Source organism: Panulirus ornatus, chromosome 55 (assembly GCF_036320965.1).
Source record: "Panulirus ornatus isolate Po-2019 chromosome 55, ASM3632096v1, whole genome shotgun sequence".
Taxonomy (NCBI): Eukaryota; Metazoa; Arthropoda; class Malacostraca; order Decapoda; family Palinuridae; genus Panulirus; species Panulirus ornatus.
In genome coordinates, this window is record NC_092278.1 from 26,341,933 (window position 1) to 26,366,847 (window position 24,915).

The following is a 24,915-nucleotide window of genomic DNA, read 5'->3' on the forward strand; positions in this document are numbered from 1 at the left end:
GTATATTTGCGTGTGTGGACGTAAGTATATACATGTGTATGGGGGGGGTTGGGCCATTTCTTTCGTCTGTTTCCTTGCGCTACCTCGCAAACGCGGGAGACAGCGACAAAGTATAAAAAAAAAAATATATATATATATATATATATATATATATATATATATATATATGTGCTGAGAGGTGCAACTGGAGGGATGTCTGATCATTATCTTGTGGAGGCTAAGGTGAAGATTAGTATGGGTTTTCAGAAAAGAGGAGTGAATGTTGGGGTGAAGAAGGTGGTGAGAGTAAGTGAGCTTGGGAAGGAGACCTGTGTGGGGAAGTACCAGGAGAGACTGTGTACAGAATGGAAAAAGGTGAGAACAATGGAAGTAAGGGGAGTGGGGGAGGAATGGGATGTATTTAGGGAATCAGTGATGGATTGCGCAAAAGATGCTTGTGGCATGAGAAGAGTGGGAGGTGGGCTGTTTAGAAAGGGTAGTGAGTGGTGGGATGAAGAAGTAAGAGTATTAGTGAAAGAGAAGAGAGAGGCATTTGGACGATTTTTGCAGGGAAAAAATGCAATTGAGTGGGAGAAGTATAAAAGAAAGAGACAGGAGGTCAAGAGAAAGGTGCAAGAGGTGAAAAAAAGGGCAAATGAGAGTTGGGGTGAGAGACTATCAGTAAATTTTAGGGAAAATAAAAAGATGTTCTGGAAGGAGGTAAATAGGGTGCGTAAGACAAGGGAGCAAATGGGAACTTCAGTGAAGGGCGTAAATGGGGAGGTGATAACAAGTAGCGGTGATGTGAGAAGGAGATGGAATGAGTATTTTGAAGGTTTGTTGAATGTGTCTGATGACAGAGTGGCAGATATAGGGTGTTTTGGTCGAGGTGGTGTGCAAAGTGAGAGGGTTAGGGAAAATGATTTGGTAAACAGAGAAGAGGTAGTAAAAGCTTTGCGGAAGATGAAAGCCGGCAAGGCAGCAGGTCTGGATGGTATTGCAGTGGAATTTATTAAGAAAGGGGGTGACTGTATTGTTGACTGGTTGGTAAGGTTATTTAATGTATGTATGACTCATGGTGAGGTGCCTGAGAATTGGCGGAATGCGTGCATAGTGCCATTGTACAAAGGCAAAGGGGATAAGAGTGAGTGCTCAAATTACAGAGGTATAAGTTTGTTGAGTATTCCTGGTAAATTATATGGGAGGGTATTGATTGAGAGGGTGAAGGCATGTACAGAGCATCAGATTGGGGAAGAGCAGTGCGGTTTCAGAAGTGGTAGAGGATGTGTGGATCAGGTGTTTGCTTTGAAGAATGTATGTGAGAAATACTTAGAAAAGCAAATGGATTTGTATGTAGCATTTATGGATCTGGAGAAGGCATATGATAGAGTTGATAGAGATGCTCTGTGGAAGGTATTAAGAATATATGGTGTGGGAGGCAAGTTGTTAGAAGCAGTGAAAAGTTTTTATCGAGGATGTAAGGCATGTGTACGTGTAGGAAGAGAGGAAAGCGATTGGTTCTCAGTGAATGTAGGTTTGCGGCAGGGGTGTGTGATGTCTCCATGGTTGTTTAATTTGTTTATGGATGGGGTTGTAAGGGAGGTAAATGCAAGAGTCCTGGAAAGAGGGGCAAGTATGAAGTCTGTTGGGGATGAGAGAGCTTGGGAAGTGAGTCAGTTGTTGTTCGCTGATGATACAGCGCTGGTGGCTGATTCATGTGAGAAACTGCAGAAGCTGGTGACTGAGTTTGGTAAAGTGTGTGGAAGAAGAAAGTTGAGAGTAAATGTGAATAAGAGCAAGGTTATTAGGTACAGTAGGGGTGAGGGTCAAGTCAATTGGGAGGTGAGTTTGAATGGAGAAAAACTGGAGGAAGTGAAGTGTTTTAGATATCTGGGAGTGGATCTGTCAGCGGATGGAACCATGGAAGCGGAAGTGGATCATAGGGTGGGGGAGGGGGCGAAAATTTTGGGAGCCTTGAAAAATGTGTGGAAGTCGAGAACACTATCTCGGAAAGCAAAAATGGGTATGTTTGAGGGAATAGTGGTTCCAACAATGTTGTATGGTTGCGAGGCGTGGGCTATGGATAGAGATGTGCGCAGGAGGATGGATGTGCTGGAAATGAGATATATATATATATATATATATTTATTTATTTTGCTTTGTCGCTGTCTCCCGTGATTGCGAGGTAGCGCAAGGAAACAGACGAAAGAAATGGCCCAACCCACCCCCATACACAATGTGTATACGTACATGTCCACACACGCAAATATACATACCTATACATCTCAATGTACACACATATATATACACACACAGACACATACATATATACCCATGCACACAATTCACACTGTCTGCCTTTATTCATTCCCAACGCCACCTCGCCACAAATGGAATACCATTCCCCTCCCCCCTCATGTGTGCGAGGTAGCACTAGGAAAAGACAACAAAGGCCCCATTCGTTCACACTCAGTCTCTAGCTGTCATGCAGTAATGCCCGAAACCACAGCTCCCTTTCCACATCCAGGCCCAACACAACTTTCCATGGTTTACCCCAGACCCTTCACATGCCCTGATTCAATCCACTGACAGCACGTCAACCCCGGTATACCACATCAATCCAATTCTCTCTATTCCTTGCCCTCCTTTCACCCTCCTGCATGTTCAGGCCCCGATCACACAAAATCTTTTTCACTCCATCTTTCCACCTCCAATTTGGTCTCCCACTTCTCCTCGTTCCCTTCACCTCCGACACATATATCCTCTTGATCAATCTATCCTCACTCATTCTCTCCATGTGACCAAACCATTTCAAAACACCCTCTTCTGCTCTCTCAACCACGCTCTTTTTATTTCCACACATCTCTCTTACCCTTACGTTACTTATTCGATCAAACCACCTCACACCACACATTGTCCTCAACATCTCATTTCCAGCACATCCACCCTCCTGCGCACAACTATATCCATAGCCCACACCTCGCAACCATACAACATTGTTGGAACCACTATTCCTTCAAACATACCCATTTTTGCTTTCCGAGATAATGTTCTTGACTTCCACACATTCTTCAAGGCTCCCAGGATTTTCGCCCCTCCCCCACCCTGTGATCCACTTCCACTTCCATGGTTCCATCCGCTGCCAGATCCACTCCCAGATATCTAAAACACTTTACTTCCTCCAGTTTTTCTCCATTCAAACTTACCTCCCAATTGACTTGACCCTCAACCCTACTGTACCTAATAACCTTGCTCTTATTCACATTTACTCTTAACTTTCTTCTTTCACACACTTTACCAAACTCAGTCACCAGCTTCTGCAGTTTCTCACATGAATCAGCCACCAGCGCTGTATCATCAGCGAACAACAACTCACTTACTTCCCAAGCTCTCTCATCCCCAACAGACTTCATACTTGCCCCTCTTTCCAAAACTCTTGCATTCACCTCCCTAACAACCCCATCCATAAACAAATTAAACAACCATGGAGACATCACACACCCCTGCCGCAAACCTACATTCACTGAGAACCAATCACTTTCCTCTCTTCCTACACGTACACATGCCTTACATCCTCGATAAAAACTTTTCACTGCTTCTAACAACTTGCCTCCCACACCATATATTCTTAATACCTTCCACAGAGCATCTCTATCAACTCTATCATATGCCATCTCCAGATCCATAAATGCTACATACAAATCCATTTGCTTTTCTAAGTATTTCTCACATACATTCTTCAAAGCAAACACCTGATCCACACATCCTCTACCACTTCTGAAACCACACTGCTCTTCCCCAATCTGATGCTCTGTACATGCCTTCACCCTCTCAATCAATACCCTCCCATATAATTTACCAGGAATACTCAACAAACTTATACCTCTGTAATTTGAGCACTCACTCTTATCCCCTTTGCCTTTGTACAATGGCACTATGCACGCATTCCGCCAGTCCTCAGGCACCTCACCATGAGTCATACATACATTAAATAACCTTACCAACCAGTCAATAATACAGTCACCCCCTTTTTTAATAAATTCCACTGCAATACCATCCAAACCTGCTGCCTTGCTGGCTTTCATCTTCCGCAAAGCTTTTACTACCTCTTCTCTGTTTACCAAATCCTTTTCCCTAACCCTCTCACTTTGCACACCACCTCGACCAAAACACCCTATATCTGCCACTCTATCATCAAACACATTCAACAAACCTTCAAAATACTCACTCCATCTCCTTCTCACATCACCACTACTTGTTATCACCTCCCCATTTGCGCCCTTCACTGAAGTTCCCTTTTGCTCCCTTGTCTTACGCACTTTATTTACCTCCTTCCAGAACATCTTTTTATTCTCCCAAAAATTTAATGATACTCTCTCACCCCAACTCTCATTTGCCCTTTTTTTCACCTCTTGCACCTTTCTCTTGACCTCCTGTCTCTTTCTTTTATACGTCTCCCACTCAATTGCATTTTTTCCCTGCAAAAATCGTCCAAATGCCTCTCTCTTCTCTTTCACTAATACTCTTACTTCTTCATCCCACCACTCACTACCCTTTCTAATCAACCCACCTCCCACTCTTCTCATGCCACAAGCATCTTTTGCACAATCCATCACTGATTCCCTAAATACATCCCATTCCTCCCCCACTCCCCTTACTTCCATTGTTCTCACCTTTTTCCATTCTGTACTCAGTCTCTCCTGGTACTTCCTAACACAAGTCTCCTTCCCGAGCTCACTTACTCTCACCACCCTCTTCACCCCAACATTCACTCTTCTTTTCTGAAAACCCATACAAATCTTCACCTTAGCCTCCACAAGATAATGATCAGACATCCCTCCAGTTGCACCTCTCAGCACATTAACATCCAAAAGTCTCTCTTTCGCGCGCCTGTCAATTAACGTAACGTAAGGGTAAGAGAGATGTGTGGAAATAAAAAGAGCGTGGTTGAGAGAGCAGAAGAGGGTGTTTTGAAATGGTTTGGGCACATGGAGAGAATGAGTGAGGAAAGATTGACCAAGAGGATATATGTGTCGGAGGTGGAGGGAACGAGGAGAAGAGGGAGACCAAATTGGAGGTGGAAAGATGGAGTGAAAAAGATTTTGTGTGATCAGGGCCTGAACATGCAGGAGGGTGAAAGGAGGGCAAGGAATAGAGTGAATTGGAGCGATGTGGTATACCGGGGTTGACGTGCTGTCAGTGGATTGAATCAAGGCATGTGAAGCGTCTGGGGTAAACCATGGAAAGCTGTGTAGGTATGTATATTTGCGTGTTTGGACGTATGTATATACATGTGTATGGGGGTGGGTTGGGCCATTTCTTTCGTCTGTTTCCTTGCGCTACCTCGCAAATGCGGGAGACAGCGACAAAGCAAAAAAAGAAAAAAAAAAATATATATATATATATATATATATATATATATATGGGAGGGTATTGATTGAGAGGGTGAAGGCATGTACAGAGCATCAGATTGGGGAAGAGCAGTGTGGTTTCAGAAGTGGTAGAGGATGTGTGGATCAGGTGTTTGCTTTGAAGAGTGTATGTGAGAAATACTTAGAAAAGCAAATGGATTTGTATGTAGCATTTATGGATCTGGAGATGGCATATGATAGAGTTGATAGAGATGCTCTGTGGAAGGTATTAAGAATATATGGTGTGGGAGGCAAGTTGTTAGAAGCAGTGAAAAGTTTTTATGGAGGATGTAAGGCATGTGTACGTGTAGGAAGAGAGGAAAGTGATTGGTTCTCAGTGAATGTAGGTTTGCGGCAGGGGTGTGTGATGTCTCCATGGTTATTTAATTTGTTTATGGATGGGGTTGTTAGGGAGGTGAATGCAAGAGTTTTGGAAAGAGGGGCAAGTATGAAGTCTGTTGGGGATGAGAGAGCTTGGGAAGTGAGTCAGTTGTTGTTCGCTGATGATACAGCGCTGGTGGCTGATTCATGTGAGAAACTGCAGAAGCTGGTGACTGAATTTGGTAAAGTGTGTGAAAGAAGAAAGTTAAGAGTAAATGTGAATAAGAGCAAGGTTATTAGGTACAGTAGGGTTGAGGGTCAAGTCAATTGGGAGGTGAGTTTGAATGGAGAAAAACTGGAGGAAGTGAGGTGTTTTAGATATCTGGGAGTGGATCTGGCAGCGGATGGAACCATGGAAGCGGAAGTGGATCATAGGGTGGGGGAGGGGGCGAAAATTCTGGGAGCCTTGAAGAATGTGTGGAAGTCGAGAACATTATCTCGGAAAGCAAAAATGGGTATGTTTGAAGGAATAGTGGTTCCAACAATGTTGTATGGTTGCGAGGCGTGGGCTATGGATAGAGTGGTGCGCAGGAGGATGGATGTGCCGGAAATGAGATGTTTGAGGACAATGTGTGGTGTGAGGTGGTTTAATCGAGTAAGTAACGTAAGGGTAAGAGAGATGTGTGAAAATAAAAAGAGCGTTGTTGAGAGAGCAGAAGAGGGTGTTTTGAAATGGTTTGGGCACATGGAGAGAATGAGTGAGGAAAGATTGACCAAGAGGATATATGTGTCGGAGGTGGAGGGAACGAGGAGAAGAGGGAGACCAAATTGGAGGTGGAAAAATGGAGTGAAAGAGATTTTGTGTGATCAGGGCCTGAACATGCAGGAGGGTGAAAGGAGGGCAAGGAATAGAGTGAATTGGAGCGATGTGGTGTACCGGGGTTGACGTGCTGTCAGTGGATTGAATCAGGGCATGTGAAGCGTCTGGGGTAAACCATGGAAAGCTGTGTAGGTATGTATATTTGCGTGTGTGGAAGTATGTATATACATGTGTATGGGGGTGGGTTGGGCCATTTCTTTTGTCTGTTTCCTTGCGCTACCTCGCAAACGCGGGAGACAGCGACAAAGCAAAAAAAAAAAAAAAATATATGAAGAGCTTGTAGATTTATGTGCTGAAAAAGGACTGATGATTGGGAATACCTGGTTTAAAAAGCGAGATATACATAAGTATACTTATGTAAGTAGGAGAGACGGCCAGAGAGCGTTATTGGATTACATGTTAATTGACAGGCGTGCGAAAGAGAGACTTTTGGATGTTAATGTGCTGAGAGGTGCAACTGGAGGGATGTCTGATCATTATCTTGTGGAGGCTAGGGTGAAGATTTGTATGGGTTTTCAGAAAAGAAGAGTGAATGTTGGGGTGAAGAGGGTGGTGAGAGTAAGTGAGCTTGAGAAGGAGACCTGTGTGAGGAAGTACCAGGAGAGACTGAGTACAGAATGGAAAAAGGTGAGAACAATGGAAGTAAGGGGAGTGGGGGAGGAATGGGATGTATTTAGGGAATCAGTGATGGATTGCGCAAAAGATGCTTGTGGCATGAGAAGAGTGGGAGGTGGGTTGATTAGAAAGGGTAGTGAGTGGTGGGATGAAGAAGTAAGAGTATTAGTGAAAGAGAAGAGAGAGGCATTTGGACGATTTTTGCAGGGAAAAAATGCAATTGAGTGGGAGATGTATAAAAGAAAGAGACAGGAGGTCAAGAGAAAGGTGCAAGAGGTGAAAAAAAGGGCAAATGAGAGTTGGGGTGAGAGAGTATCATTAAATTTTAGGGAGAATAAAAAGATGTTCTGGAAGGAGGTAAATTAAGTGCATAAGACAAGGGAGCAAATGGGAACTTCGGTGAAGGGCGCAAGTGGGGAGGTGATAACAAGTAGTGGTGATGTGAGAAGGAGATGGAGTGAGTATTTTGAAGGTTTGTTGAATGTGTTTGATGATAGAGTGGCAGATATAGGGTGTTTTGGTCGAGGTGGTGTGCAAAGTGAGAGGGTTAGGGAAAATGATTTGGTAAACAGAGAAGAGGTAGTGAAAGCTTTGCGGAAGATGAAAGCCGGCAAGGCAGCGGGTTTGGATGGTATTGCAGTGGAATTTATTAAAAAAGGGGGTGACTGTATTGTTGACTGGTTGGTAAGGTTATTTAATGTATGTATGACTCATGGTGAGGTGCCTGAGGATTGGCGGAATGCGTGCATAGTGCCATTGTACAAAGGCAAAGGAGATAAGAGTGAGTGCTCAAATTACAGAGGTATAAGTTTGTTGAGTATTCCTGGTAAATTATATGGGAGGGTATTGATTGAGAGGGTGAAGGCATGTACAGAGCATCAGATTGGGGAAGAGCAGTGTGGTTTCAGAAGTGGTAGAGGATGTGTGGATCAGGTGTTTGCTTTGAAGAATGTATGTGAGAAATACTTAGAAAAGCAAATGGATTTGTATGTAGCATTTATGGATCTGGAGATGGCATATGATAGAGTTGATAGAGATGCTCTGTGGAAGGTATTAAGAATATATGGTGTGGGAGGAAAGTTGTTAGAAGCAGTGAAAAGTTTTTATCGAGGATGTAAGGCATGTGTACGTGTAGGAAGAGAGGAAAGTGATTGGTTCTCAGTGAATGTAGGTTTGCGGCAGGGGTGTGTGATGTCTCCATGGTTGTTTAATTTGTTTATGGATGGGGTTGTTAGGGAGGTAAATGCAAGAGTTTTGGAAAGAGGGGCAAGTATGAAGTCTGTTGGAGATGAGAGAGCTTGGGAAGTGAGTCAGTTGTTGTTCGCTGATGATACAGCGCTGGTGGCTGATTCATGTGAGAAACTGCAGAAGCTGGTGACTGAGTTTGGTAAAGTGTGTGAAAGAAGAAAGTTAAGAGTAAATGTGAATAAGAGCAAGGTTATTAGGTACAGTAGGGTTGAGGGTCAAGTCAATTGGGAGGTGAGTTTGAATGGAGAAAAACTGGAGGAAGTGAAGTGTTTTAGGTATCTGGGAGTGGATCTGGCAGCAGATGGAACCATGGAAGCGGAAGTGGATCATAGGGTGGGGGAGGGGGCGAAAATCCTGGGGGCCTTGAAGAATGTGTGGAAGTCGAGAGCATTATCTCGGAAAGCAAAAATGGGTATGTTTGAAGGAATAGTGGTTCCAACAATGTTGTATGGTTGCGAGGCGTGGGCTATGGATGGAGTTGTGCGCAGGAGGATGGATGTGCTGGAAATGAGATGTTTGAGGACAATGTGTGGTGTGGGGTGGTTTGATCGAGTGAGTAACGTGGGGGTGGGAGAGATGTGTGGAAATAAAAAGAGCATGGTTGAGAGAGCAGAAGAGGGTGTTTTGAAGTGGTTTGGGCACATGGAGAGGATGAGTGAGGAAAGATTGACCAAGAGGATATGTGTGTCGGAGGTGGAGGGAACAAGGAGAAGAGGGAGACCAAATTGGAGGTGGAAAGATGGAGTGAAAAAGATTTTGTGTGATCGGGGCCTGAACATGCAGGAGGGTGAAAGGAGGGCAAGGAATAGAGTGAATTGGAGCGATGTGGTATACCGGGGTTGACGTGCTGTCAGTGGATTGAAGCAGGGCATGTGGGGCGTCTGGGGTAAACCATGGAAAGCTGTGTAGGTATGTATATTTGCGTGTGTGGATGTATGTATATACATGTGTATGGGGGGGGGGTTGGGCCATTTCTTTCGTCTGTTTCCTTGCGCTACCTCGCGAAAGCGGGAGACAGCGACAAAGTATAATAAAATATATATATATATATATATATATATATATATATATATATATTATCCCTGGGGATAGGGGATTAAGAATACTTCCCACGTATTCCCTGCGTGTCGTAGAAGGCGACTAAAAGGGGAGGGAGCGGGGGTCTGGAAATCCTCCCCTCTTGGTTTTTTTTTATTTTTCCAAAAGAAGGAATAGAGAATTGGGCCAGGTGAGGGTATTCCCTCAAAGACCCAGTCCTCTGTTCTTAACGCTACCTCGCTAATGCGGGAAATGGCGAATAGTTTGAAAGAAAGAAAAGAATATATATATATATATATATATATATATATATATATATATATATATATATATATATATATATATATATATATATATATTTTTTTTTTTTTTTTTTTTTTTGCTTTGTCGCTGTCTCCCGCGTTTGCGAGGTAGCGCAAGGAAACAGACGAAAGAAATGGCCCAACCCACCCCCATACACATGCCTTGATTCAATCCACTGACAGCACGTCAACCCCGGTATACCACATCGATCCAATTCACTCTATTCTTTGCCCGCCTTTCACCCTCCTGCATGTTCAGGCCCCGATCACACAAAATCTTTTTCACTCCATCTTTCCACCTCCAATTTGGTCTCCCTCTTCTCCTCGTTCCCTCCACCTCCGACACATATATCCTCTTGGTCAATCTTTCCTCACTCATTCTCTCCATGTGACCAAACCATTTTAAAACACCCTCCTCTGCTCTCTCAACCACGCTCTTTTTATTTCCACACATCTCTCTTACCCTTACGTTACTTACTCGATTAAACCACCTCACACCACACATTGTCCTCAAACATCTCATTTCCAGCACATCCATCCTCCTGCGCACAACTCTATCCATAGTCCACGCCTCGCAACCATACAACATTGTTGGAACCACTATTCCTTCAAACATACCCATTTTTGCTTTCCGAGATAATGTTCTCGACTTCCACACATTCTTCAAGGCTCCCAGAATTTTCGCCCCCTCCCCCACCCTATGATCCACTTCCGCTTCCATGGTTCCATCCGCTGCCAGATCCACTCCCAGATATCTAAAACACTTCACTTCCTCCAGTTTTTCTCCATTCAAACTCACCTCCCAATTGAATTGACCCTCAACCCTACTGTACCTAATAACCTTGCTCTTATTCACATTTACTCTTAACTTTCTTCTTTCACACACTTTACCAAACTCAGTCACCAGCTTCTGCAGTTTCTCACATGAATCAGCCACCAGCGCTGTATCATCAGCGAACAACAACTGACTCACTTCCCAAGCTCTCTCATCCCCAACAGACTTCATACTTGCCCCTCTTTCCAAAACTCTTGCATTCACCTCCCTAACAACCCCATCCATAAACAAATTAAACAACCATGGAGACATCACACACCCCTGCCGCAAACCCACATTCACTGAGAACCAATCACTTTCCTCTCTTCTTACACGTACACATGCCTTACATCCTCGATAAAAACTTTTCACTGCTTCTAACAACTTTCCTCCCACACCATATATTCTTAATACCTTCCACAGAGCATCTCTATCAACTCTATCATATGCCTTCTCCAGATCCATAAATGCTACATACAAATCCATTTGCTTTTCTAAGTATTTCTCATATACATTCTTCAAAGCAAACACCTGATCCACACATCCTCTATATGTATGTATGTGTGTGTGTGTCTTTTTATGTTTATGTTTATGTGTATATTTTGATATGTATATATGTGTATGGCGTTCATGTATATATATGTGTACATGAGTGGATGGGCCATTCTCCGTCTGTTTCCTGGCACTACCTCACTGACACAGGAAAGAGCGATCAAGTATAATGAAATACATAAATCATATAAATACATATATTATGTCAATGGACTGAACCATGGCATGTGAAATGTTTAGGGTAAACTATGCAAGGGTCTGTAGGGCCTGAATTTGGATAGAGAGCTGTGGTTTCAGTGCATTACTCATGACAGCTGCAGAATGGATGTGAGCGGATATGGCCTTTCTCTGTATGTTTCCTGGCGCTACTTTGCTGTCTCAGGGAATAGCAATGCTGTATCATGCGGGATGGGGTGGCACTGGGAAATGGATAAAAGTGAGAGTGGATGGATCTTTCTTCGTCTGTTTCCTGGCACTACCTCACTAACTTGGGAAATGATGATCAAGTAAAACTTGGTCCTCCGCTTCTCCTTGTTTTCTCCACCTCTGACACATATATCCTCTTTGTCAAGCTTTCCTCACTCATTTTTTCCATATGTCCAATCCATTTCTACACACCCTCTTCTGCTCTCTTAACCACACTATTTTCATTACCACACATCTTTCTTGCCGTTTAATTACTTATTTGATCAAACCACCTCACACCACATACTGTCCTCAAACATTTCATTTCCAACACATCCACCCTCCTCTGCACAACCTTATCTGAAGCCCATGCCTTACAACCGTATAATATTGTTGGAACTACTATTCCTTCAAACACCCATTTTTTCTCTCTGAGGTAACATTCTTCTTCTTTTTCTTTCCGCACATTCTTCATCGTCCCTTGGACCTTTGCCCCCTCCCCCACCCTATGACTCACTTCTGCTACCATGGTTCCATTCATTGCCAAGTCCACTCCCAGATATCTAAAGCTTTCACTTCCTCCAATTTTTCTCCATTCAAACTTACGTCCCAACTAACTTGTCCCTCAATCCTGCTAAATCTAATAACTTTTCTCTTATTCACATTTACTCTCAACTTTCTCCTTTCACACAATTCTCCTGACTCAGTCACCAACTTCTGCAGTTTCTCACTCAAATGAGCCACCAATGCTGTATTACTGGCAAACAACAACTGACTCACTTCCCAGGCCCTCTCCTTCCCAAGACACTGCATATTTGCCCCTTTCTCTAAAACTCTTGCATTTACCTCCCGTGCTTCCCTATCCATAAACAAACAACCATGGTGATATCACACACCCTTGCCATAGACCAACCTTCACCTGGAGTAAATCATTCTCCTCTCCTCTTACTCGTATAAATGCCATACACCCTTGATAAAAACTTTTCACTGCTTCTAGCAGCTTACCTCCTGCACCATACATTCTTAATACCTTTTACAAAGCATCTCTTTCAACCCTGTTACATGCCTCCTCCAGATCCATAAATGGCACATACAAATCCATCTGTTTTTCCAAGTATTTCTCACTTACATTCTTCAAAGGAAACACCTGATTCACTCATCCTGCACCACTTCTGAAACCATGCTGCTCTTCTGCAATCTGGTGCTCTGTACATGCCTCACCCTCTCAAGTCAGTACTCTCTCATTCAATTTTCCTGGTATACTCAACAGACTTATGCCTCTGTACTTTTGTACATTCACCTTTGTCCCCTCTGCCTTTATATATTGGCACTATACATGGATTATTTTATCCCTGGGGATAGGGGATTAAGAATACTTCCCACGTATTCCCTGTGTGTCGTAGAAGGCGACTAAAAGAGGAGGGAGCGGGGGACTGGAAATCCTCCCCTCTCGTTTTTTTTTTTTCCAAAAAAGAAGGAACAGAGGGGGCCAGATGAGGATATTCCAAAAAAGGCCCAGTCCTCTGTTCTTAACGCTACCTCGCTAATGCGGGAAATGGCGAATAGTTTAAAAGAAAAAAAGAAACATGGATTATGCCGATCTTCAGGAACTTCACCATGATCCATACATGCATTGAATATCCTTACCAACTGATCAGCAACATATTCACCCCCCTTTCTTTATGAATTCAACTGCAGTACCATCCACTTCTGGCCCCTTGCTGGATTTCATGTTCTGCAAGGCTTTCACCACCTCTTCTCTCTTCACCAAACCGCTCTCTATAACTCTTTCAATTTGCATACCACCCCAAGCAAAATCTTTACCCTACATCTGCCATTCTATCATCAAAACACATTAAACAATCATTCAAAATACTCATTCCATCTCTTCCTCACTCCATCATTGCCTGTTATCATTTCCCTCCCTACCCCTTTCACTGATGTTCCCATTTATTCTCTTGTCCTTCATATTTTACCTCTGTCCAAAACAATTTTTTTATTCTCCCTAAAGTTTAATGACACTCACCCCAACTTTCATTTGCTTTCTTTTTCAACCCCTGCACCTTCGCTTATACATTACCCAGTCATTTGCACTCCTTCCTTGCAACTACCATTAAAATGCCTCTCTTTTCTTTTTCTCCTGAAACTTTATTTCTTCATCCCATCACTCACTACCTTTCTCATACCACTTGCATCTCTTGCACATACCGTCACTGCTCCCCTAAATTCATCCCATTCATCACCCACTCTCCTCACTTGATTTGCTCTCATCTCTTGCCATTCTACATTCAATTTCTCATGGTATGTCTTCATACAACTCCCCTTTCCAAGCTCAGTTACTCTCAACATTATCTTCTCTTGACATTGTCTCTTATTTCTTGAAAACCTCTACAAATCTTCACCTTCACCTCCACAAGATAGGGGTCAGACATCCCACCAGCTGCCACCTCAGTACATTTTCATCCAAACGTCTTTCTTTTACATGCCTATCAGTTAATATGTAATGTAATAATGCCCTCTGGCTATCTTTGCTACTCACATATACTTGTGTATATCTCTATTAAAAGCTGGTATTCCCAGTCACCACTCTTTTTTTCAGTGCACAAATCCACAAGCTCTTCACCATTTCTATTCACAACACTGAATACCCCATGTGCACCAGTTATACCCTCTACTGCCTCATTACTCACCTTCACATTCAGATCTTCCATCACCTATACCCAGTCTCATGCCCCAAAACTGCTGAAACACTCACTCAGCTGCTCCCAAAACACTTGCCTCTCATGATCTTCCTTCTCATGGCCAGGTGCATAAGCACCAATAATCACTACGCTCTCCCACAACTGCTTCAGGAGTAGTGCTACTCCTTCCTTAGCTCTTATCCTCCCATCAACCTTTGATTTTCCTCCTGACATTTCCAAACCATTCTTCCCCATTACTCTTGAGCTTCTTTTTACTCAGAGCCAGAACATCCAGGTTTCTTTCCTCAAACATGCTACCTGTCCTTCTCCTTCTCATCATGATTTCATCCACACACATTCAGACACCCCAATCTGAGCCTTTGAGGAGGATGAGCACTCCCAGTTTGACTCCATATTTCTCTATTAGAAATTGAGATATAAGAAGGGAAGGGTTTTCAGTCCACTGCTCTCCCCCCTTTAGTCACCTTCTTGACATGCTGGGAATATGGAGGTGGAATTTTTCTCCCCTGCTTCAGGGAGAGATGTATGATAATATATGCCCAGCAACAAATATGGGGAATAAAGCACAACATTGTAAACCTGAAAACAACCAGGTATGGATGATATAAAATCAATAAATTATGAGTAATTCGTGGAAAGATCCCAAAAGTGCCTAAGACAAAGATTCCTGAATGGCCAACAAGGAAGTTGAAATTTATTTTTAATGCAGTACTAGGTAAGTGAATAAATGTAGATGGAGAGATTACAGAAATATTCAAAATGAGATTAGAATCATGGCTGAAAATTGAACCTAGAATAGATAACTATGCTAGTGGAGTAGCTTTTGAATAAAACTGCACTGTACATCAAACAAAACGAGTGAGGGGATGAGGTGAGGTGGTCAAGAGAAACATTATTCATTAACATTTGAGTCAAGTAGTGAGCGCAGTGCTCTAGTCCTGCTGCCATGGCAAAATCTCACGTAGGTACTTTCTTTATGTGTGATGTCTGCATTATCTATGATTTCAGCCATTTTATTCCATTGATCCACCACTCGTATACTATAAAAGTATTTCGCATTTTTTTTTTTTTAGATTTCTTGCTTAATTTAATGCTACATCCACTAGTTGTCCTCTCCATACATTTTATGAAGAACGTGTCTTTGTCATCAGTCTGGTTTAAAAACTTACAAGTTGAGATCAGATCACCTTTCACTCTCTTTCTTCCAAGGTGTGCAAATTTAAGACTTTTAACCTTTCCCTGTACCATAGTCCTCTTAGTTCTGGTACCGTATTTGTTACCCTCCCTGAGGATTTTTATATCTTTTAGTGTTTCTATAGGTTCAGTTACCAAACATGAGAAGTGTATGCTTGCTAAATATTTCTGTATGCATGTGCAGTGCTTGAAAGCTATTCTAATATTTGCCAGCAAACAGTTTATATCCTTAACTATTCTTGTTGTGTGAAACTCTAACAGGTCAAGGATGATGTTGACTCCCAAGTTCTTCTCACATGGAATTCTGAAGCTTATTTCCTGCTAGATAATAATCATATGGAGCCCTTCTTTGTCCAAACCTCGTTAGTTTGCATTTGCAAGGGTTGCTTTTCATGAACCGTTTATTAGACCACTCACTGCCACACTTGCAAGACTTTTATATGACCTATCTTTTTACTGAAACATTTGTCATGGCTATCACTCAGCATGCTACTTTTCAAACACATCTCATCCACCTTTGTCATGTATTACATTCAGCAATCCCTCAAAATACTCACTCCATCTCTTCCTCCTGTCTCTTTTGCCTCTTACCACTTCATACATCTCTTTTCTTGTTCTTGTCATGCTATTTATATTTTTTTGGAAAACATTTCTTAATTTCTCAGTTCATTGACATTCTTTCACCCCATCTTTCTTTTGCCCTTTTCTGCAACTACAATAACTTTCTCCTAACCTCCTGCTTTTTCTTGCACATCATCCAGTCACTTACATTTCTTCTGTTTATGGTTTATGTAGTACAGATACTTCACCAATTTTCCGGCTCTTTTAGTTCCAAAGCCTTGCCAGATTAATCATTTTGCCGAACCAACCATGGTCACAATAATAATTCATCAACACACCTCTAACCTGCTAATTAGACATCTCCCATGTGTCTAAAGTATGCCATGGACTGCTTGAAATTTAAATTAAACAAATATTAAATGTTTGAACACCCTAAGATGGTGAGTCTGTCCTTAGATTGTTTGAATCCTGTAGGGTCTTCTGTTGTTAGTGTTTTCCTAGGTGTGCATTGCCAGAATAATGCAGTTTTGTCTGCATCATACACCTGCTCGGGACTGAGGGGCTCATCAGCTACAAGTTTTGCAGATTCATCCACATACTCGGCAGCTCCTTCATGGTTTGCAGACTTTTCTCCGCACACTTTATTCATGGAAATTCCATGACACTTGAATCTTTGAAGCCATCCTTCATTATAGTCATGCTCATGTTGTAATTTAAGTTCTTTATGGAACAACTTAGCCTGGTCCATTATCATGCTACCTGACAAGTCCACTCCATCACTCCAATGATGTCGAAACTATTCCATCATTGCTCGATCGTGTTAATACTCTTACCATCTTTCTTAGTTTTTCTAATCTTCATTTGCTTCTTGGAATTGCTGTCTGCATAGAATTTCAATATTTTCTCCCTTTGCTTCTTTATATCATAAACAGTTGATGAACCAATGCTGTAGATGTCACATAGCTTATGCACCGACACCACGTTCCATTTTTTTCAACAATTCTACTTTATCTTGGATCGATATGGACTGGTGTTTACGTTTGACACCACGACTGACACTCTCATATGTCTTAGAAGCCATAGCTAGGATTTAAATTTAAGCAAAATTAGCTAAGAATCTCACAGAATTGTGGTATCACCACCAACAAGTGCACCATCTGTTGCCACACAGTAAAACTAGTCTGGTGGCCATGGTGATTTCAAGTTCCCTCATGTAATTTTGTCCGAACTAAAGGAGGTGCCGAACCATCTGTTGCTGGAAATTCGATGGTGTACCTGTATCCAGATACCTCCCTTTTTTCTCTCACTTGCAATCTGATAATCCCTTATTCCGCTGCTTATTACCCTGGCTTAATCTTCTGCATGCTACAAACTTCATCCACACATTTATGCTCTGCTTCCTTGAATATCTTCCATCCCCGTAGTTTTGTTTACTTTCTTCCAGTGCCATTTTTCGCTCAGTCCCTCTTTGTATCTTTGCATTCACTCCTCTTTTCTGACTCACTCTTTCCCCACTCCTTCACATGTCATTTCCATACTGTAACTTAAACTGGATACTCATTATCAACCAACCTGGAGGGGAAGATGAAGAGCTTGATTGGTTGAGCCAACTGTATGAAGAGGTAGTGATGCTAATCCAGTGAAGGTAGATCTATATCATTGGTGTGATGTCACCATGGTTGTTTAATTTGTTTATTGACTGGTGGTATTACTGGACCTCACTTGTTTGACATTACAGTGTGAGTGTAAAGTCACGAGTGGTGTAGCTGTATCATCAATTGATGAAACAAAGAATAATCTCTTCAGAGAACCTCTCACTTTAAAGGAGTCCATCTTGTCCCAGCTGTTAAATGTGGCACATCCTTGGGTTGTAGGAATCCTTGGAAAAAGGGTCCTGGGGTAACATCAGGACCTTTAAGAAAGGGGTCCTGGAATAATTATAGACAAGTGAATTGGTGAGACAGGTGAATGCAAGAGTCATAGAGCAAAGGATGAATCTTCAGTATGCTTGGGGTGTGATCATGGGAGGTGAATCACTTGTTGTTTGCAGGTGACATGGCTTTGGTGATGGGCTTCAGAAACTGGTAACAGATTTTGGGAGAGTGTATGAAAGGAGAAAATTGAGAGTGAATGTGAACCAAAGTAAGATGATGGGTGATACTTTACAGAGATGAGACGATGGTTTTAATGTAATTTTGAATGGCGAGGGCTTAAGAGGTGCAGTGCTTTAGATATGTACAAGTGGACATGGCATTAGAAGGAACCATGAGGTGAATCATTGGGTGGAGAGGGGTGCTTTACGGAGTGTGTGGAAGGAAGGGTCATTACCTACAAAGGCAAAGATATGTATTTGTGAGAGCACAGTAGTCCTGCCAGTGTTTAAATGTGGGTCATGCACCTTAAAAACAAGGGAGAAAGAGGTGGATGTTTTGGAGGTGAAATAACTTAAGTCAGCTGGTGGTATGGGGCAAGTTGGTTGTGTAATGAATATCATTGTAAGAGAGAGATGTATTTGTGTAATGAATGTCATTGTAAGAGAGAGATGTATTATTAACTTCAGTCTCATTGCCAGAGGTGACCAGGTTGTGCTGAAATGGTTCTGAGATACAGAGAGGATGACCAGAGAAAGACTGACCAATGAAACCCATGTGTCAGGAGTGGAAGGAGGAAGGGGTAGGGGAAGACTAAGAAGAAGATGGAAGGATGAAGGGGAGTCTCGGGTATCAGTACCTGATACAATGAATTGGATTGATGTGGTTTATAGGAGGCTGTGGGCTGAACTAGGGCATATGAAGTAGTCAACTCATTGAGTAGGCTTAGCTATAAATGTTAGGCTGTGGTTTCAGTATGATATACATGACAGAGTGTGGATGTTAGTAAATGAAGTCATTGCTCATTTGTTCCTGATGCCTCTGTGCTAAGATGGGAGAAACAGTTATGCATAAAAGAGGTTGATGTTTACGTTATGAATGCCAGTCTTTTGCTTACAAACTGATTGGAGAGCTTAAAAACTTTATGTTTTATGATATATAAGATAGTATAAAAAGGTTAAGAAATAACATTTTCATGGTTGGGTTGACGTGAAGTGATAGCACTACTTTTCAGAATTCTATTTAATTCACAGAACATAACTTTTCAGATTTGAATTTAATTCAAAAAACCCTTATTTATTTCTAATAGGTTTATCATTGCTGGATCAGTCATCAGTGTCCAGCCATCATGTGGAAGAAGAGAAGACCAGAATAGCCAGTGTATCAGGAAAATTGATTCCAGTTATAAGACTGAAACTTTGCGTGTCAGACCCAGAGTGTGGATTTGAAACTGTTGTTCATCTCAGCGGAGATCATGCAAGAAAATTTTTTGGTTAGTATGACCATTAACTTTCCTTGAGTTCCCATAATCAGTTCTAGAGATTGGAATATAAGTTGATTGTAAATTAAACATATCTGTCTGCAGTTATTACCATAATTTGATTTTAAATGGAATGTATTTGTGTGTTTTTATTACCATACTGTAGACAAAGGGGATATATGTGTCAGGAGAAGTGGGTGACCAAATTTGAAGTGAAAGCATGGGGTGAAAAAGATTTTGGGTGGTTGGGGCTTGAACATGCAGGAGGGTGAGAGGCGTGCAAGGAATAGAGTGAACTGGACGACGTGGTATACTGGGGTTGACGTGCTGTCATTAGACTGAACCAGGGCATGTGAAACATCTGGGATAAACCATGGAGAAGTCTGTGGGGCCTGGATGTGGATAGGTAGCTGTGTTTTTAGTGCATTACACAGCTAGAGACTGAGGGTGAACAAATATCGCCTTTTTTGTCTGTTTTCCTGGCACTACTTTGCAGAAGCAGGGGTTAGTCATGCTGTTCCCTGTAGGGTTGAGTTGTGCCAGGAATGGATAAAGGCAAGCAAATATGAATATGCCCATGTGTATATATGTATATGTTGATATGTATATATGTATGGGCGTTTATTTATATATGTGAGTGTATGAGCAGATGGGACATTCTTTGTCTGTTTCCTGGCGCTACCTTGCTGACACAGGAAATGGTGATTTGGGGTAAACTATGGAAAGGTCTGTGGGGCCTGGATGTGGATAGGGAGCTGTGGTTTCGGTGCATTATACATAACAGCTAGAGACTAAGTGAGAATGAATGTGGACTTTTTTATGTCTTTTCCTGGCACTACCTTGCTGAAAAGGGGGGGAGGATGCTATTTGCTGTTTCGTGGAAAGAATGAGTGAGGAAAGATTGACTAAGAGGATATATGTGTCAGAGGTGGAGGGAACGAGGAGAAGTGGGAGACCAAGTTGGAGGTGGAAAGATGGAGTGAAAAAGATTTTGAGTGATCGGGGCCTGAACATGCAGGGGGGTGAAAGGTGTGCAAGGAATAGAGTGAATTGGAACGATGTGGTATACTGGGGTCGACATGCTGTCAATGGATTGAACCAGGGCATGTGAAGCGTCTGGGGTAAACCATGGAAAGTTGTGTGGGGCCTGGATGTGGAAAGGGAGCTGTGGTTTCGGTGCGTTATTACATGACAGCTAGAGACTGAGTGTGAACGAATGGGGCCTTTGTTGTCTTTTCCTAGCGCTACCTTGCACACATGAGGGGGGAGGGTGTTGTTATTCCATGTGTGGCGGGGTGGCGAAGCGATGAATAAAGGCAGACAGCATGAATTATGTACATGGGTATATATGTATATGTCTGTGTGTGTATATATATGTATACATTGAGATGTATAGGTATGTATATGTGCTGTGTATGGACGAGTATGTATATACATGTGTATGTGGGTGGGTTAGGCAATTCTTTTGTCTGTTTCCCTGCGCTACCTCGCTAACGCGGGAGACAGCGACAAAGCAAAATGAATAAATGAATAATATATATATATATATATATATATATATATATATATATATATATATATATATATATATATTGGAGGTGGAAAGATGGAGTGAAAAAGATTTTGTGTGATCAGGGCCTGAACATGCAGGAGGGTGAAAGGAGGGCAAGGAATAGAGTGAATTGGAGCGATGTGGTATACCGGGGTTGACGTGCTGTCAGTGGACTGAATCAAGGCATGTGAAGCGTCTGGGGTAAACCATGGAAAGCTGTGTAGGTATGTATATTTGCGTGTGTGGACGTGTGTATATACATGTGTATGGGTGGGGGTTGGGCCATTTCTTTCGTCTGTTTCCTTGCGCTACCTCGCAAGCGCGGGAGACAGCGACAAAGTATAATAAATAAAATAAATATATATATATTATCCCTGGGGATAGGGGAGAAAGAATGCTTCCCACGTATTCCCTGCGTGTCGTAGAAAGCGACTAAAAGGGGAGGGAGCGGGGGGCTGGAAATCCTCCCCTCTTTTTTTTTTTTTTTAATTTTTCAATAGAAGGAACAGAGAAGGGGGTCAGATGAGGATATTCCCTCAGAGGCCCAGTCCTCTATTCTTAACGCTACCTTGCTAACGCGGGAAATGGCGAATAGTTTGAAAGAAAGAAAAATATATATATATATATATATATATATATATATATATATATATATATATATATGGAAAAAGGTGAGAACAATGGAAGTAAGGGGAGTGGGGGAGGAATGGGATGTATTTAGGGAATCAGTGATGGATTGTGCAAAAGATGCTTGTGGCATGAGAAGAGTGGGAGGTGGGTTGATTAGAAAGGGTAGTGAGTGGTGGGATGAAGAAGTAAGATTATTAGTGAAAGAGAAGAGAGAGGCATTTGGACGATTTTTGCAGGGAAAAAATGCAATTGAGTGGGAGATGTATAAAAGAGAGAGACAGGATGTCAAGAGAAAGGTGCAAGAGGTGAAAAAGAGGGCAAATGAGAGTTGGGGTGAGAGAGTATCATTAAATTTTAGGGAGAATAAAAAGATGTTCTGGAAGGAGGTAAATAAAGTGTGTTAGACAAGGAAGCAAATGGGAACTTCAGTGAAGGGCGCAAATGGGGAGGTGATAACAAGTAGTGGTGATGTGAGAAAGAGATGGAGTGAGTATTTTGAAGGTTTGTTGAATGTGTTTGATGATAGAGTGGCAGATATAGGGTATTTTGGTCGAGGTGGTGTGCAAAGTGAGAGGGTTAGGGAAAATGATTTGGTAAACAGAGAAGAGGTAGTAAAAGCTTTTTGGAAGATGAAAGCCGGCAAGGCAGCAGGTTTGGATGGTATTGCAGTGGAATTTATTAAAAAAAGGGGGTGACTGTATTGTTGACTGGTTGGTAAGGTTATTTAATGTATGTATGACTCATGGTGAGGTGCCTGAGGATTGGCGGAATGCGTGCATAGTGCCATTGTACAAAGGCAAAGGGGATAAGAGTGAGTGCTCAGATTTCAGAGGTATAAGTTTGTTGAGTATTCCTGGTAAATTATATGGGAGGGTATTGATTGAGAGGGTGAAGGCATGTACAGAGCATCAGATTGGGGAAGAGCAGTGTGGTTTCAGAAGTGGTAGAGGATGTGTGGATCAGGTGTTTGCTTTGAAGAATGTATGTGAGAAATACTTAGAAAAGCAAATGGATTTGTATGTAGCATTTATGGATCTGGAGAAGGCATATGATAGAGTTGATAGAGATGCTCTGTGGAAGGTATTAAGAATATATGGTGTGGGATGCAAGTTGTTAGAAGCAGTGAAAAGTTTTTATCGAGGTTGTAAGGCATGTGTACGTGTAGGAAGAGAGGAAAGTGATTGGTTCTCTGTGAATGTAGGTTACGGCAAGGGTGTGTGATGTCTCCATGGTTGTTTAATTTGTTTATGGATGGGGTTGTTAGGGAGATGAATGCAAGAGTTTTGGAAAGAGGGGCAAGTATGAAGTCTGTTGTGGATGAGAGAGCTTGGGAAGTGAGTCAGTTGTTGTTCGCTGATGATACAGCGCTGGTGGCTGATTCATGTGAGAAACTGCAGAAGCTGGTGACTGAGTTTGGTAAAGTGTGTGAAAGAAGAAAGTTAAGAGTAAACATGAATAAGAGCAAGGTTATTAGGTACAGTAGGGTTGAGGGTCAAGCCAATGGGGAGGTAAGTTTGAATGGAGAAAAACTGGAGGAAGTAAAGTGTTTTAGATATCTGGGAGTGGATCTGGCAGCGGATGGAACCATGGAAGTGGAAGTGGATCATAGGGTGGGGGAGGGGGCGAAAATCCTGGGAGCCTTGAAGAATGTTTGGAAGTCGAGAACATTATCTCGGAAAGCAAAAATGGGTATATTTGAAGGAATAGTGGTTCCAACAATTTTGTATGGTTGCGAGGCGTGGGCTATGGATAGAGTTGTGCGCAGGAGGGTGGATGTGCTGGAAATGAGATGTTTGAGGACAATGTGTGGTGTGAGGTGTTTTGATCGAGTAAGTAACGTAAGGGTAAGAGAGATGTGTGGAAATAAAAAGAGCGTGGTTGAGAGAGCAGAAGAGGGTGTTTTGAAATGGTTTGGGCACATGGAGAGAATGAGTGAGGAAAGATTGACCAAGAGGATATATGTGTCGGAGGTGGAGGGAACGAGGAGAAGTGGGAGACCAAATTGGAGGTGGAAAGATGGAGTGAAAAAGATTTTGTGTGATCGGGGCCTGAACATGCAGGAGGGTGAAAGGAGGGCAAGGAATAGAGTGAATTGGATCGATGTGGTATACCGGGGTTGACGTGCTGTCAGTGGATTGAATCAGGGCATGTGAAGCGTCTGGGGTAAACCATGGAAAGCTGTGTAGGTATGTATATTTGCGTGTATGGACGTGTATGTATATACATGTATATGGGGGTGGGTTGGGCCATTTCTTTCGTCTGTTTCCTTGCGCTACCTCGCAAACGCGGGAGACAGCGACAAAGCAAAAAAAAATATATATATATATATATATATATATATATATATATATATATATATTGATTGAGAGGGTGAAGGCATGTACAGAGCATCAGATTGGGGAAGAGCAGTGTGGTTTCAGAAGTGGTAGAGGATGTGTGGATCAGGTGTTTGCTTTGAAGAATGTATGTGAGAAATACTTAGAAAAGCAAATGGATTTGTATGTAGCATTTATGGATCTGGAGAAGGCATATGATAGAGTTGATAGAGATGCTCTGTGGAAGGTATTAAGAATATATGGTGTGGGAGGCAAGTTGTTAGAAGCAGTGAAAAGTTTTTATGGAGGATGTAAGGCATGTGTACGTGTAGGAAGAGAGGAAAGTGATTGGTTCTCAGTGAATGTAGGTTTGCGGCAGGGGTGTGTGATGTCTCCATGGTTGTTTAATTTGTTTATGGATGGGGTTGTTAGGGAGGTGAATGCAAGAGTTTTGGAAAGAGGGGCAAGTATGAAGTCTGTTGTGGATGAGAGAGCTTGGGAAGTGAGTCAGTTGTTGTTCGCTGATGATACAGCGCTGGTGGCTGATTCATGTGAGAAACTGCAGAAGCTGGTGACTGAGTTTGGTAAAGTGTGTGAAAGAAGAGTTAAGAGTAAACATGAATAAGAGCAAGGTTATTAGGTACAGTAGGGTTGAGGGTCAAGCCAATGGGGAGGTAAGTTTGAATGGAGAAAAACTGGAGGAAGTAAAGTGTTTTAGATATCTGGGAGTGGATCTGGCAGCGGATGGAACCATGGAAGTGGAAGTGGATCATAGGGTGGGGGAGGGGGCGAAAATCCTGGGAGCCTTGAAGAATGTTTGGAAGTCGAGAACATTATCTCGGAAAGCAAAAATGGGTATATTTGAAGGAATAGTGGTTCCAACAATTTTGTATGGTTGCGAGGCGTGGGCTATGGATAGAGTTGTGCGCAGGAGGGTGGATGTGCTGGAAATGAGATGTTTGAGGACAATGTGTGGTGTGAGGTGTTTTGATCGAGTAAGTAACGTAAGGGTAAGAGAGATGTGTGGAAATAAAAAGAGCGTGGT

At 42.3% G+C, this 24,915-nt stretch overlaps 1 protein-coding gene across 4 annotated transcripts in view; it reads left to right on the forward strand.

The window, feature by feature from the left end:
* Positions 1–24,915, forward strand: part of LOC139765613 (uncharacterized) — a 244,706-nt gene that overhangs the window by 196,636 nt on the left and 23,155 nt on the right. For all 4 annotated transcript variants that reach the window (XM_071693272.1, XM_071693273.1, XM_071693275.1 and 1 more), the window contains one exon: positions 19,203–19,385. In XM_071693272.1, the coding sequence (XP_071549373.1) occupies positions 19,203–19,385 (183 nt within the window). The remainder of the gene's footprint in view (positions 1–19,202; positions 19,386–24,915) is intronic.